Source organism: Mercenaria mercenaria, chromosome 6 (genome assembly GCF_021730395.1).
Source record: "Mercenaria mercenaria strain notata chromosome 6, MADL_Memer_1, whole genome shotgun sequence".
Classification (NCBI taxonomy): domain Eukaryota; kingdom Metazoa; phylum Mollusca; class Bivalvia; order Venerida; family Veneridae; genus Mercenaria; species Mercenaria mercenaria.
Window position 1 is genome coordinate 6,402,932 of NC_069366.1, and position 15,826 is coordinate 6,418,757.

General features: G+C 36.4%; 2 protein-coding genes across 2 annotated transcripts in view; one reads left to right on the plus strand and one right to left on the minus strand.

Moving 5' to 3' along the window:
• LOC123549807 (uncharacterized) overlaps positions 1-533 on the minus strand; it is a 31,011-nt gene extending 30,478 nt beyond the window's left edge. Inside the window, exon 1 of the mRNA XM_053545014.1 lies at positions 406-533. The gene's annotated coding sequence lies outside the window, so the exon portion shown is untranslated. The remainder of the gene's footprint in view (positions 1-405) is intronic.
• Positions 1-15,826, plus strand: part of LOC123549804 (pre-mRNA-splicing factor ATP-dependent RNA helicase PRP16-like) — a 162,818-nt gene that overhangs the window by 129,448 nt on the left and 17,544 nt on the right. The window contains exons 21-23 of the mRNA XM_045338215.2: positions 183-331; positions 6,102-6,156; positions 11,846-11,980. Of these exons, the coding sequence (XP_045194150.2) occupies positions 183-331; positions 6,102-6,156; positions 11,846-11,980 (339 nt within the window). The remainder of the gene's footprint in view (positions 1-182; positions 332-6,101; positions 6,157-11,845; positions 11,981-15,826) is intronic.

The window sequence follows — 15,826 nt, forward strand, 5'->3', positions numbered from 1 at the left end:
CCATATTTTCCCCTCCCCAACACTTCCCAACTCTCTATCAGTGCCGTACTGGTCAGTTAAAAAGGAGTCGGCAGGACATAAAATTTTCTCCTTGATGTAGACATAGAATGCATAGGTCAAACAATCTCCCATAAGCTCAGGTTCAGTGAACTAAATACATGCGGTTCATTTGTTCATTACAGATAATTGTATCCATGTTGTCTGTGCCGGCGATATTTTATCGACCAAAGGGGAGAGAGGAGGAATCTGATGCAGCAAGGGAGAAGTTCCAGGTTCCAGAGAGTGATCACCTTACTTACCTCAATGTGTACCTACAGTGGAAAAGAAATGGGTAATATGTTGATAGCTTATCGATCATTTGTACTGGAATCTGGTGTCAGACACTGAGCAGTGTTTTTAACTCACCTGAGCCCAAAGTGCTCCGGATAAACTTTTCTGGTCACTGACCATCTGTCTGTGTACTAGTTTCATTGCTGAAATCATAGCACCGAAGTTATAAAAACTGTGCATGGATGTTTTTCCAAAGTTCAGGTTGCTCTCTTGTTTCCTGATGGGGCCACAACAGCTGAAAATAGACAAAAACTCTTTATTAATAAATGGCATAACAGCCAGTTCTAGATGTTCATTATTTTTCTGCATTTAGATATTTGATATACCATATATTCCCTAATAAATGCACACCCCCTCCCTCATATTTTCCAAAGTTTTTTGAACTTTCATGTCAAGATACCTATAAAATTATGACTGGTCATTGATATTTCATTCTGTCTTACAAATCTTATAAACAAACTCTGACTAAATAAGTCTAAACTGTTAGGGTATAGATGAAATACACATTTGATTTCTATTGATAAAATTGTTACAAGTGAGTAATCTGTACTAAAGATTTTACTGATAAATATCTTCATCTTCTGTCCACAGGCTAATAATGGTTAAGAGTTTTATTCACTTGCTGTTTGTCTAAAGTAAGAAAGTATAAACAATGACTGTGTACATTTTTGTATATTGAGAAATATGTTAGTGAAAAATAAAGAATGAAATAAATAGAAAATAAGTATTTCAATGCATTTTTGGGCAAGACAGACCTCAAGCTGAAAGATCAAAATCACATATAACTTTTTTTTTTTGAGGCCCCTTTCGGGTAACCCTGTTTATTTTCTATATCCATTGTACATACATATAGGTACACATTTACATTTGAATATAAAGTGTCATAATATAATATTGACATGTACATTGTCTACATTTTCATTTTAAAATATATTGAATGGCATTGATAAATATTCAAATAACTGGGCACAAAAAAGCACCATATAAATAACTGAAATGAGATGAAGTGCGACTTGAATGATTCAGAATTATAGCACAAAGGTCAAGGTCACACTTACACTTTGTCTGCATTGAAAGATATTCAAATCACAAGGCACAAACATTCAGTATGACAAGACAATATGTCAGATGCGATACATTAGTCCACAATAGTTTACACAACTCAGGTCCCTCAGGGCCCCTTGCTTAAAGGTCAAGGTCATAGAGGTAAAAGAGTGAGTAAATTTTCTTGTCCTGTCTGTATTTTTTACTATTTTTTTACCCTTACCATGCTGGACACGATTGGTTCTGCCTTTGCGAACAGTGTAGATCATGATCAGCCTGCACATCTGTGCAGTCTGATAATGATCTGCACTGTTTGCTATTCAGCCAGTATCTTTTTGGTTAACACCCCTTTAAACAATTAATGGTACTGTCCAAATTGGAAGATGGACAAGTTCATTATAGAAGTCTAGCAGGGTATAGGGTTAACATCAGTATATTAAACAGGATTCATACATTTTTAGCTCATCTGATTTTTTGAAAAAAAATGATGAGTTATTGTCATCACTTGAGCTGTTGTCGGCGTCGGCGTCTGTGTCGGCGTTGCCTGGTTAAGTTTTATGTTTAGGTCAGCTTTTCTCCTACACTATCAAAGCTATTGCTTTGAAACTTGGAATACTTGTTCACCATCATAAGCTGACCCTGTATAGCAAGAAACATAACTCCATCTTGCTTTTTGCAAGATTTATGGCCCCTTTTGTACTTAGAAAATATCAGATTTCTTGGTTAAGTTTTATGTTTAGGTCAACTTTTCTCCTAAACTATCAAAGCTTTTGCTTTGAAACTTGGAATACTTGTTCACCATCATAAGCAGACCCTGTACATCAAGAAACATAACTCCATCTTGCTTTTTGCAAGAATTATTGCTCCTTTTGGACTTAGAAAATCAGTTTTCTTGGTTAAGTTTTATGTTTAGGTCAGCTTTTATCCTAAACTATCAAAGCTATTCCTTTAAAACTTGCAACACTTGTTCACCATCATAAGCTGACCCTGTACAGGAAGAAACATAACTCCATCCTGCTTTTTGCAAGATTTATGGCCCCTTTTGGACTTAGAAAATATCAGATTTCTTGGTTAAGTTTTATGTTTAGGTCAACTTTTTCTCTTAAACTATCAAAGCTATTGCTTTAAAACTTGCAACTCTTGTTCACCATCATAAGCTGACCCTGTACAGCAAGCAACATAACTCCATCCTGCTTTTTGCAATAATAATTGCCCCTTTTGGACTAAGAAAAATCATTTTCTTGGTTGAATATTATGTTTAAGTCAACTTTTCTCATAAACTATCAAAGCTATTGCTTTAAAACTTGCAACAGTTTTTCACCATCATAAGTGGACACTGTACATCAAGAAACATAACTCTATCCTGCTTTTGCAAGAGTGATGGCCCTTTTTAGACTTAGAAAATCATGGGTAGGACAATATTTCTATTATACAAAAAAAATCAGATGAGCGTCAGCACTTGCAAGGCGGTGCTCTTGTTTAAAACTGTTCTAGACTTAATAGATATTTAGGTTTTCCTTTAATTCTCAAAACATTTCAGTTAGTTACAAACATAAATTTTTAGCTTTGTCTTAAGTTATTAGACTGGAATATATTGTTTTTGTACTACTGGCCTCTCAAAATATTTTACGACAGATATTGTCAGAAAAAATGTATTTTATGATTGTGATAGAATATTTAGGCCAGTGTTCATAAGAATGTAGGTGTTAGTAAATGTAAAAGTATCTTTTTACATGGAGTTTTTGCTTAAACTTTCTCTGTCTGTCATGTATGTTTTTTAGCTCACCTGAGCACGCAGTGCTCAAAGGTGAGCTTTTGTGATCGCCCTGTGTCCGTCGTCCTTCGTCGTCCGTCAGTCCGGGCAACTGAAAAGAAAGAGAGGGCCATCTAATGGTAAAGAGAACAAAAAAGAACAATAGCTTCAATCCGTTAACAATAGATTAAAGGGCCAGGGCCCCCTATTCAAACAAAAGAAAATAACAAAAGAAATGGCCCTCTCTTTCATTTCGGCCGGACGTCCGTCCGTCGTCAACAATTTGACTGTTTACACTCTAGAGGGCACAATTTTGGCCTAATCCTAATGAAACTTGGTCAGATTGTTACCCTCAATAAAATCTTGGATTAGTTCGATATTGGGTCATCTGGGATTAAAAACTAGGTCACCAGGTCAAATCAAAGGAAAAGCTTGTTAACACTCTAGAGGTCACAGTTTTGGCCCAATCTTAATTAAACTTGGTCAGAATGTTACCGTCAATAAAATCTTGGACGAGTTTGATATTGGGTCATCTGGAGTCAAAAACTAGTTCACCTGGGCCCAGTTGTTTGAAACTTTAACAGGGGATTAAGCTAACGGTTGATTAACTTTAAGGGTAAGTTTTCGACATTTTAGAAGACTTAAAAAAACAAATGTAAGAGTTAAGAATTACACTGGGAACCCGTTATAACGCTGTCATCGGGGTCCAAGGTCCGAGACCCGCGGATCTAGCGGGGTTAAATTTATAATGCGGGTTGGTATATGCAATACCCCACCCACCGGTAATGTATTAGACGTATTTTGAACGCTGTTTTATGTTACATAAGAAATTAAGAATGTAAAAACGGGACATTTATTTACCTTAAATGCTACTAAAAAAACGTATACAAACGTATAAAAACTATGTAAAAATGATAATGTAAAAAAAAAAAGAGTGAAAAAAAGCGATAAATAAAATGAATAAATGAGATAGAAAATGTTATATAACGCTAATACAATAAAGATAACACAAATGAGATGATAAAATAAACTAGATCTACGATAATATACGATATGAAAAGTGTGAGAACAATCTCAATATGGCTTTCAGTGCGTCAAATCTTCGTTAGTTCCGATGAACTGAATGTGATCATTACCAAAAACGGCTGCATTTTATTACAAATCTGGGCCTGTTGTTTGATATTTTATTCACTCAAATGTTCATGTCATCCGCTTAATTGGTGCAAACTAAAACAGTTTGATAGTTGACTGACCGATGTAATACGCTTGTTAATGCAAACAATTTAATTTTGACACGGTACTGATTGCCTAATTGTCACAGGTCTACATGTATTGAAACTTTAACAAAGGCCATAGCAAACAAGTAAGCCAGCAGACGATTATTGAATTTTGTGACAGTTGTCATGGAAAGGTGTTAAAGTACACACAGGTACTTGTAGTTTTAACGCTGGTTATGATCAAATTAAGTAACATCCGCGGATTTTTTTTTAACCCTCTAAAATTTGGGAGCCAAGGCCATACAGCGTTATACTGAGGACCGCGGTATATCGAGTAGCGTTATAACGGGTTTCGAGTGTATAAAATTTGAAAATTCTTTACAATAAACTCAAAACATCATACTAGTGTTTCCTACCAAGACAAGTGTTTTGAATCAAAATTTAACCAGCAGTTAGTTTAACAGCTGGTTAAAGTTTCAAACAACTGGCCCCAGGTCAGATCAAAGGAAAAGCTTGTTAACACTCTAGAGGTCACAATTTTGGCCCAATCTTAATGAAACTTGGTCAGAATGTTACCCTCTCTAAAATCTTGGAAGAATTTGATATTGGGTCATCTGGGGTCAGAAACTAGGTCACCAGGTCAAATCAAAGGAAAAGCTTGTAAACACTGTAGAGGCCACATTTATGAATGTATCTTTATGAAACTTGGTCAGAATGTTAAATTAGATGATCTCAAGATCCAGTTTGAATCTGGGTCATGTAGGATTAAAAACTAGGTCACCAGATCAAATCAAAGGAAAAGCTAGTTAACAGTGTAGAGGCCACATTTATGACCATATCTTAATGAAACTTCATCAGAATGTTAATCTTGATGATCTATAGGTCAAGTTCAAATTTGGGTCAGGTGGGATCAAAAACTAGGTCACTAGGTCAAATCAAAGGAAAAGCTTGTTAACACTAGGTCACAATTTGGGCCCAATCTTAATGAAACTTGGTCAAAATGTTACCCTCAATAAAATCTTGGACGAGTTCGATATTGGTTTATCTGGGGTCAAAAACTAGGTCACCAGGTCAAATCATAGAAAAAGTTAGTTAACACTGTAGAGGCCACATTTATGACCGTATCTTAATGAAACTTTATCAGAATGTTAATCTTGATGATCTATAGGTCAGGTTCAAATCTGGGTCAGGTGGGGTCAAAAACTAGGTCACTAGGTCAAATCAAAGGAAAAGCTTGTTAACACTTTAGAGGCCACATTTATGATGTATCTTCATGAAACTTAGTCAAAATGTTAATCTTGATGATCTTTAGGTCAAGTTCGAATCTGGGTCATGTGAGGTCAAAAACTAGGTCACCAGGTCAAATCGAAGGAAAAGCTAGTTAACACTTTAGAGGCCACATTTATGACCATATCTTAATGAAACTTGGTCTGAATGTTAATCTTGATGATCTTTAGGTCAATAGGTCAGGTGAGAAATACAGGGCCTTCATGGTCCTCTTGTTTGCAAGACACTGTCTCACACAACTTTGCTTGACACTTACATATCTTTAACTATCTGCATTTCTATGGCAGCCACAGGTGAAGTGCATTGATTGGCTGGTTTAACAGTAAAATATTTTTCTCTGTTTCTTGGCCTTGGTTGAGAAGGGTCTAAGATATATTTACAACTTTAGTAATTTTGAGAACATAAAGAAACCAGACTTGTATAACAAGTAAACATCTATTTTATATTTATGGTCTCCTTTTCATTTATAGGTACTCAAGTTCCTGGGCAAACACTCATTTCATTCATATCAAGGCAATGAGAAAGGTTGGTAGATGAGTTTTAACTAATAAAACAAGAAGTTACAACATTCAAGTATTTGCTATGTAAACATTTGGTTTTCAACATACATTCAATATTCTGTGTCTTTGAAATGTATTTTCCTTGATGGAAAAAATGTACAATTGGACCTCTGGCAGACTACACTAGGTGAACTGATTGTATACCCTGTTTTTGCCCAATACACCGATTTCGCCAGAATAGCCTGACTGAAACATCACGGTGCCTTTCGGTGTACCGAGAGCCTGATGCTGTAGGAATCAAACCCACCTACTACTTAGGCAAAGGTTATTTGAAAATTACTATTCTAACTTGAAAGAAGATTTCTACCTCTAATCGGAGGTATTTACACTTCAGATGTGTTAATATAAAAGTTTGCTGAAAAGTTTCGTCGTCTATTGCAAAAATCAGCTTCACACTTATAAAGTATTTTAATGAACTTCATTCATATCATGAACTGTAAATATACATGACATAGTTATTAAGTTCACCTGAACTCAAAGTGCTCTTGGTGTGCTATTGTGGTCACCCTGTGACCATTGTCTGTCATTGTCCATTGTCAACAATTACTTTAAGCAATGTAGTGGTCACAAGTTTGGCCCAGTCTTAATGAAGCTAATAATAACAATTGTCAAAATGTTTCCCTTAATAAAACCTCAAGACAAGCAGGAAACTGGGTCATCGGTGTCACTTGATCTAATATTTAAAACCCATATTAAACTCTGTAGAGCAACATTTTCTGCCTAATCTTGTAATGATATGTCAGAATGTTTGTCTCCTTGAAGTCTAGGTAAAGTTCAAAACTGGGGTCATCTAAGGTTAAAAGCAAGGTCATTCATTAGCTCAAAACATAGGAAAACCTAGTTTAGACTCTAGATGTGTGGCACATATCACAGTGAAATGTATTTTTAAAGTCACTTAATTTAGTATATACTGCTTTGTTTTAGCTTGACTGTGTTGAAGGCTATAAGCTTATTTGAATCACTTTGAATCGGCTTCCTGGACAGGCACAGGTGTTGTATGAGGATTAAATGTGGCCCTTGTGTGGCTCAGTTCCATGGCCCCTGTATTAAGCGGCAGATATCTTAATCAGTGGACCACAACCTTTTTTCTTGAAGAAGCAGATATATAATCTAAAAAAAAAATCTACAGTTCTCAGAAGGTGGTTGTAGAATCTTTTTGAGTTTTCAAAATATATTCAATTGTGCCAATTTTATGGCCTAAATTTATTTTTCCTATTGTAAAAATTTGAACAGAATCACAGAAAATTGCACAAAAGTATTGCTTTATGCTATTTAAGACATTTTTAGCCCACCATCATCATGATGGTGGGCTATTCAAATCACTCTGCGTCCGTGGTCCGTCCGTCCGTCCGTCATTCTGTCCGTCCGTCCGTTAACAATTTCTCGTTATCGCATCTTCTCAGAAACTATTGGGGGGATTTTGACCAAACTTTGTCAGAATGATGTATTGGTACCCTAGTTGTGTCCCCCTGAAAATCAGACTGGTTCAACAATCGTTTAGTGAGTTATGGCCCTTTTTTTATTTGTATAATTTACATATATTTATATAGGGAAAAACTTTGAAAATCTTTTTGTCCAAAAACACAGAGCCTAGGGCTTTGATATTTGGTATGAAGCATCATCTAGTGGTCCTCTACCAAGATGATTCAAATTCTTTCCCTGGGGTCTAATATGGCCCCACCCCGGGGGTCACATGGTTTATATAGACTTATATAGGGAAAAACTTTGAAAAACCTCTTATTCAAAACAACAGGGCCTAGGGCTTTGATATTTTGTGTGTGACATCATCTAGTGGTCTTCTAGTAAGACTGTTCAAATTATCCCCCTAGGGTCAAATATGGCTCCGCCCCGGGGGTCACATGGTTTACATAGACTTATATAGGGAAAAACTTCTAAAATCTTCTTGTCCAAACCACAAAACCTAGGGCTTTGGCATTTGTAATGTAGCATCATTTAGTGTTTCTCTTCCAAGTGTGTTCAAATTATCCCCCTAGGGTCAAATATGGCCCCGCCCTGGGAGTCACATGGTTCATATAGACCTATATAGGGAAAAGCTTTTAAAATCTTCTTGTCAATAACCTACAACATTCAAATTTGGACCACATGTATGGTTTTAAGCAGCAAGATGAACCTTGACATGAGTTGACCTTGATTTTGACCTAGTGACCTACTTTCACATTTCTCAAGCTACAGCCTTCAAATTTGGACCACATGCATAGTTTTGTGCACTGAAAAAAATTTGACCTTGACATTGACCTAGTGACCTACTTTCACATTTTTGAAGGTACAGGCTTCAAATTTGGACCACATGCATAGTTTTGTGTTCCGAAATGAAATTTGACCTTGATTTTGACCTAGTGACCTACTTTCACATTTCTCAAGCTACAGCCTTCAAATTTGGACCACATGCATAGTTTTGTATACAGAAACAAACTTTGACCTTTACATTGACCTAGTGACCTACTTTCACATTTTTGAAGGTACAGGCTTCAAATTTGGACCACATGCATAGCTCTGTGTTCAGAAATAAAATTTGACCTTGACATTGACCTAGTGACCTACTTTCACATTTCTCGAGCTACAGCCTTCAAATTTGGACCACTTGCATAGTTTTGTGTACCGAAATGAATTTTGACCTTAAGATTGACTTTGTGACCTACTTTCACATTTCTGAATCTACAGGCTTCAAATTTAGACTACATGCATAGGATTGTGTACCGAAACAAACTTTGACCTTGACCTTGACATTGACCTAGTGACCTACTTTCACATTTTTGAAGGTACAGGCTTTAAATTTAGACCACATGCATTGATTTGTGTTCTGAAGTGTAATTTAACCTTGATTTTGACTTAGTGACCTACTTTCACATTTCTCAAGCTACAGCCTTCAAATTTGGACCACTTGCATAGTTTTGTGTACCGAAATCAACTTTGACCTTAAGATTGAGGTAGTGACCTACTTTCAAATTTCTCAAACTACAGCCCTCAAACTTGATGCACATGCATAGTTTTGTGTACAAAGAACTTTGTCCTTGAAATTGATCTAGTGACCTACTTTCACATTTCTCAAGCTACAGCTTTCGAATTTGGACCACATGCACAGTGTTGTGTATGGAAATGAAATTTGACCTTGAGCTAGCAAATCAGTCTTGAAATTTGGAACACTCAAAAATGGCACATTGGTGGGTGCCAAGATCACTCTGTGATCTCTTGTTAAAGTTTAATAACAATTCATTTTCAAATAGTCAAATATGAATTTAAAAAACGTGTCAAAAATGACAGAAATTTACAGTGGAAAGTACCCCACCAAAACGATGATCAATTTAAAACTACCAGTAGTCCACATATTTTGAAAATTAAAAAAATATCCTGTTCCTACCCTTGAGATTTCTAAAATCATGAATGACATCAATATTGTTTTTAGCTCACCTGTCACAAAGTGACAAGGTGAGCTTTTGTGAGCGCGTGGTGTCCGTCGTCTGTCCCTCCGTGCGTCCGTCCGTAAACTTTTGCTTGTGACCACTCTAGAGGTCACATTTTTCATGGGATCTTTATGAAAGTTGGTCAGAATGTTCATCTTGATGATATCTAGGTCAAGTTTGAAACTGGGTCACGTGCCTTCATAATCTAGGTCAGAAGGTCAAATAATAGAAAAACCTTGTGACCTCTCTAGAGGCCATATTTTTCATGGGATCTGTATGAAAGTTGGTCTGAATGTTCATCTTGATGATATCTAAGTCAAGTTCGAAACTGGGTCACGTGCCGTCAAAAACTAGGTCAGTAGGTCTAAAAATAGAAAAACCTTGTGACCTCTAGAGGCCATATATTTCACAAGATCTTCATGAAAATTAGTCAGAACGTCCACCTTGATGATATCTAGGTCTAATTTGAAACTGGGTCACGTGCCATCAAAAACTATGTCAGTAGGTCAAATAATAGAAAAACATTGTGACCTCTCTAAAGGCCATATTTTTCATGGGATCTGTATGAAAGTTGGTCTGAATGTTCATCTTGATGATATCTAGGTCGAGTTCAAAACTGGGTCACGTGCGGTCAAAAACTAGGTCAGTAGGTCTAAAAATAGAAAAACCTTGTGACCTCTCTGGAGGCCATATATTTCATGAGATCTTCATGAAAGTTGGTCTGAATGTTCATCTTGATGATATCTAGGTCAAGTTCGAAAGTGGGTCACGTGCGGTCAAAAACTAGGTCAGTAGGTCTAAAAATAGAAAAACCGTGTGACCTCTCTAGAGGCCATATATTTCACAAGATCTTCATGAAAATTGGTCAGAACGTTCAACTTGATGATATCTAGGTCAAGTTTGAAACTAGGTCACGTGCCTTCATAATCTAGGTCAGTAGGTCAAATAATAGAAAAACCTTGTGACCTCTCTAAATGCCATATTTTTCATGAGATCTGTATGAAAGTTGGTCTGAATGTTTATCTTGATGATATCTAAGTCAAGTTCGAAACTGGGTCAAGTGCGGTCAAAAACTAGGTCAGTAGGTCTAAAAATAGAAAAACCTTGTGACCTCGCTAGAGGCCAGACTTGTGAATGGATCTCCATAAAAATTGGTCAGAGTGTTCACCTTGATGATATCTAGGTCAAGCTTGAAACTGGGTCACGTGCCTTAAAAAACTAAGTCAGTAGGTCAAATAATAAAAAAAACCTTGTGACCTCTCTAGAGGCCATACTTTTCATGGGATCTGTATGAAAGTTGGTCTGAATGTTCATCTTGATGATTTCTAGGTCAAGTTTGAAACTGGGTCAACTGCGGTCAAAAACTAGGTCAGTAGGTCAAAAATTATAAAAATGTTTTGGCCTCTCTAGAGGCCATATTTTTCAATGGATCTTCATGAAAATTGACCTGAATGTTCACCTTGATAATATCTAGGTCAGTTTCGAAACTGGGTCACGTGCGGTCAAAAGCTAGGCCAGTAGGTATAAAAATAGAAAAACCTTGTGACCTCTCTAGAGGCCATATTTTTCATGAGATCTTCATGAAAATTAATGAGAATGTTCACCTTGATGATATATAGGTAAAATTCAAAACAGGGTCACATACCTTCGAAAACTAGGTCAATAGGTCAAATAATAGAAAAACCTTGTGACCTCTCTAGAGGCCATATTTTTCATGGGATCTGTATGAAAATTGGTCAGAATTTTTATCTTGATAATATCTAGGTCAAGTTCAAAACTGGGTCACATGAGCTCAAAAACTAGGTCACTATGTCAAATAATAGAAAAAACGACGTCATACTCAAAACTGGGTCATGTGGGAAGAGGTGAGCGATTCAGGACCATCATGGTCCTCTTGTTTATTATTGGCCGTAGGGAAAAACCAAGACCACTTTTCTGTGGTACAACATGGATGGTACCTCCAATGGTTAGGTGTATTTTGACATATGTGTACCTTGTAAGAATTTTATTTTCTTTTTGGTTAAATTTCTTCCCTTTGTTGTTCCTGTCCTTTGGACTTAGGTATTTTTTCTGAGGACCTTCTTGTCCTCAAGTGCAATGATAACAGGTGAGCAATATAGGGCCATCATGGCCCTCTTGTTTATTCATTTAAAGAAAAATCTAGGGAAAACATTATTACAGAAAAGGTGGATCAGTCAAATTGTTAATTTACCTTGATCCATAACTTTGTAGGTGCGAGAAGTTAGACAGCAGTTAAAAGAAATAATGGATCAGCAGAAAATGGAGTTGATATCGTGTGGGAATGAGTGGGATATAGTCCGAAAATGTATCTGCTCCGCATACTTCCAGCAAGCAGCCAGACTTAAGGTAGTGTACAGTAATAGAAACTTCTAACAGGTCATCTAAGCTCTTTGTGTGTCAATATAGTAAACATAGTATTACAAGCATTTGAAAATATTTTTATCTTTTATTACATTTTCTCCAGATGTTCATGGAAAATGTCATGGAAATGTAGTGATTAAGTGACCCACATGAATTAGTTAAGATCACCCTCAAAGAGCCTGTAACAAATTACAATGCAGGCATTACTCTCAGAGACCTATAACTTCAATGTAAGTGAGGTATTGTACTTTTATTGCTTCAGAGGAGGCCATATGCATCCGCAAGGTACTGAAATACCTTAACTGTACTGTTACTAAATTCCAAAACTTAAGAAGCAATTTTCAACAGCCTGTAACACATTTTATCTTGTTGTTAGACACAAATATTTATGTGCTTCCACTACTGGGTAGTATAAAAAGGTAAGATATACTTTATTTGCATTTCATTTGCTTTAGGTACTAGATAACAACTTGTTTTTGTTTGAAATATTTACTTTTTTGTTTTCTTTTATATATTTTCATTTATGACACTTCTATGGTTAAAAGATATGTAAATTGATAAAACATCCGGTTATGTTTATTTAACTGTTTTTGTGGTTTTCATTAAACTTTTGCTGCCAGGTTTCAGTATTCTATTAATTTAAAAGCTATTTTACCAAGTTTACATGATTAAATCTGTAACCAAACAGCTCAATGAATAGAGTATATCAAGAGCATTATTATCCCTTACCCTGCTAAATTTGTATCTTTCAATTTGGACAGTACCATTAACTGTTAAAAGGGATGCTTACCAAAAAGATACTGACTGAATGGCGAACAGTGCAGACCATGATCAGACTGCACAGATGTGCAGGCTGATCTTGGTCTGCACTGGTCGCAAAGACGGAATCACTTGCTGCAAGCATGCTAAAGGTTAAGGGAAAACTTCAGACATATTTGGTCTGGACTATCCTCCAGCTAGGGACATTTTCCTCTTGATGATTCTACCATAGATATAATGTCATAAATTAAAACCACCTCTGCTTCAAGTGCGTAAAATGTCCATTACTGTGGAGTTATTTTATTTAGTGGACAAAATATTTAATAGTTTTGGCCAAGAGGGCTATTTCAAGGAGATATGAATTTGTGGATTTTGAGTTTTGAATATAAAATTCAGAGAATTTTACTCCTTCTTTGCAATTTGATTTCTTGGATTGTCTTCCATGAATATTAATGAGCTCACAGTCAGACAAGTTAGTTGTATTGTGGTAGAAACAGTACACTGCTGTGATATACTGTGAAATCATTATTATTACATACTCGTTTCTATTCCCCATTAAGTTACACTGGTACCGGAAACGTCAATATTTTTCCATACACTGACGCCTGAATTTCATATCGGGCGCGTGACGTAATTCAGTTCTTGTTGTTGCACTATTTTTAGCTCACCTGTCACAAAGTGACAAGGTGAGCTTTTGTGATCGCGCTGCGTCTGTCGTGCCTCTGCGTGCGTCCGTCCGTCCGTAAACTTTTGCTTGTGACCACTCTAGAGGTCACATTTTTAATGGGATCTTTATGAAAGTTGGTCAGAATGTTCACATTGATGATATCTAGTCAAGTTCGAAACTGGGTCACGTGCCCTCAAAAACTAGGTCAGTAGGTCTAAAAATAGAAAAACCTTGTGACCTCTCTAGAGGCCATATTTTTCACAAGATCTTCATGAAATTTGGTCTGAATGTTCACCTTGATGATATCTAGATCAAGTTCGAAACTGGGTCACATACCATCAAAAACTAGGTCAGTAGGTCATATAATAGAAAATATTTGTGACCTCTCTGGAGGTCATATTTTTCATGGGATCTGCATGAAAATTGGTCAGAATGTTCATCTTGATGATATCTAGGTCAAGTTCGAAACTGGGTCACGTCCGATCCAAAACTAGGTCAGTAGGTCAAATAATAGAAAAGCCTTGTGATCTCTGTAGAGGCCATATTTTTCATTGGATCTGCATGAAAATGGATCAGAATGTTCATCTTGATGATATCTAGGTCAAGTTTGAAACCTGGTCAGCTGCGGTCAAAAACTAGGTCAGTAGGTCAAATAATAGAAAATCCTTGTGACCTCTCTAGAGGTCATATTTTTTATGGGATCTGCATGAAAATTGGTCAGAATGTTCATCTTGATGATATTTAGGTCAAGTTTGAAACTGGGTCACGTCTGATCCAAAACTAGGTCAGTAGGTCAAATAATAGAAAAACCTTGTGACCTCTGTAGAGGCCATCTTTTTCATGGGATCCGCATGAAAATTGGTCAGAATGTTCATCTTGATGATATCTAGGTAAAGTTTAGAATTGGGTCAACTGTGGTCCAAAACTAGGTCATTAGGTTAAATAATAGAAAAACCTTGTAACCTCTCTGAAGGTCATATTTTTCATGGGATCTGTATGAAAATTGGTTAGAATGTTCATCTTGATGATATGTAGGTCAAGTTCGAAACTGGGTTACATGCGGTCAAAAACTAGGTCAGTAAGTCAAATAATAGAAAAACCTTGTGACCTCTGTAGAGGCCATATTTTTCATGGGATCTGCATGAAAATTGGTCAGAATGTTCATCTTGATAATATCTAGATCAAGTTTGAAACTGGGTCACAGGCAGTCAAAAACTAGGTCAGTAGGTCAAATAATAGAAAAACTTTGTGACCACTCTAGTGGCCATAGTTTTCATGGGATCTGTATGAAAGTTGGTTTGAATGTTCATCTTGATGATATCTAGGTCAAATTTGAAACCAGGTCAACTGCGGTCAAAAACTAAGTCACTAGGGCTCAACATAGAAAGATTTTTTGACCTCTCTAGAGGCCATATTTTTAGCTCGACTATTCGAAGAATAGTCTAGCTATTCTACTCACCCTGGCGTCGGCGTTGCCGTCACACCTTGGTTAAGTTTTTGCATGCAAGTACATACAGCCATCAATTAAAGGCATATAGCTTTGAAACTTATTTTTTCTTTTTCTAGGTCAATTACCAACCTCTCTGGGTCAAGTCCCATAACTCTGACATGTATTTTGAGCAAATTATGCCCCCTTTTGGACTTGGAAAATTTTGGTTAAAGTTTTACATGCAATTTTACTATCTCCAAAACTAATGCAGATATTGATTTGAAACTTCACATGTGTCTTCGGGTTATAAAACTAGTTGATAGCAGCAAGTCCCATAACTCGACTTTCTTTTTCCCAAATTATGCCCCCTTTGGACTTAGAAAATTCTGGTTAAAGTTTTTGCGTGCAAGTACATACAGCTATTTCTAAAAGGCATATAGATTTGAAACTTATTTTTTCTTTTTCTAGATCAATTACCAACCTCACTGGGTCAAGACCATAACTCTGGCATGTATTTTGGGCAAATTATCCCCCCTTTTGGACTTTGAAAATTCGGGTTTAAAAGGGTTTTACATGCAAGTTTCTATCTCCAAAACTAATGCAGATATTGAATTGAAATTTCACATGTGCCTTCAGGGTTATAAAACTAGTTGATAGCAGCAAGTCCCATAACTGATATGCATATTGGTCAAATTTTTCCCCCTTTTGAACTTAAAACTCTTTTGATATTTAACCTTTTTGGGTAATATTTTCCTGCTTCTGGGACAATATTTCGAATAGTCGAGCTTGGCTGTCTTACGGACAGCTCTTGTTCAATGGATCTTCATGAAAATTGGTGAAAATGTTCACCTTTATGATATCTAGGTCAAGTTCGAAACTGGGTCACATGCGGTCAAAACTAGGTCAGTACGTCTGAAAATAGAAAAACCTTGTGACATCACTGGAGGCCATATTTTTCATGAGATCTTCATGAAAA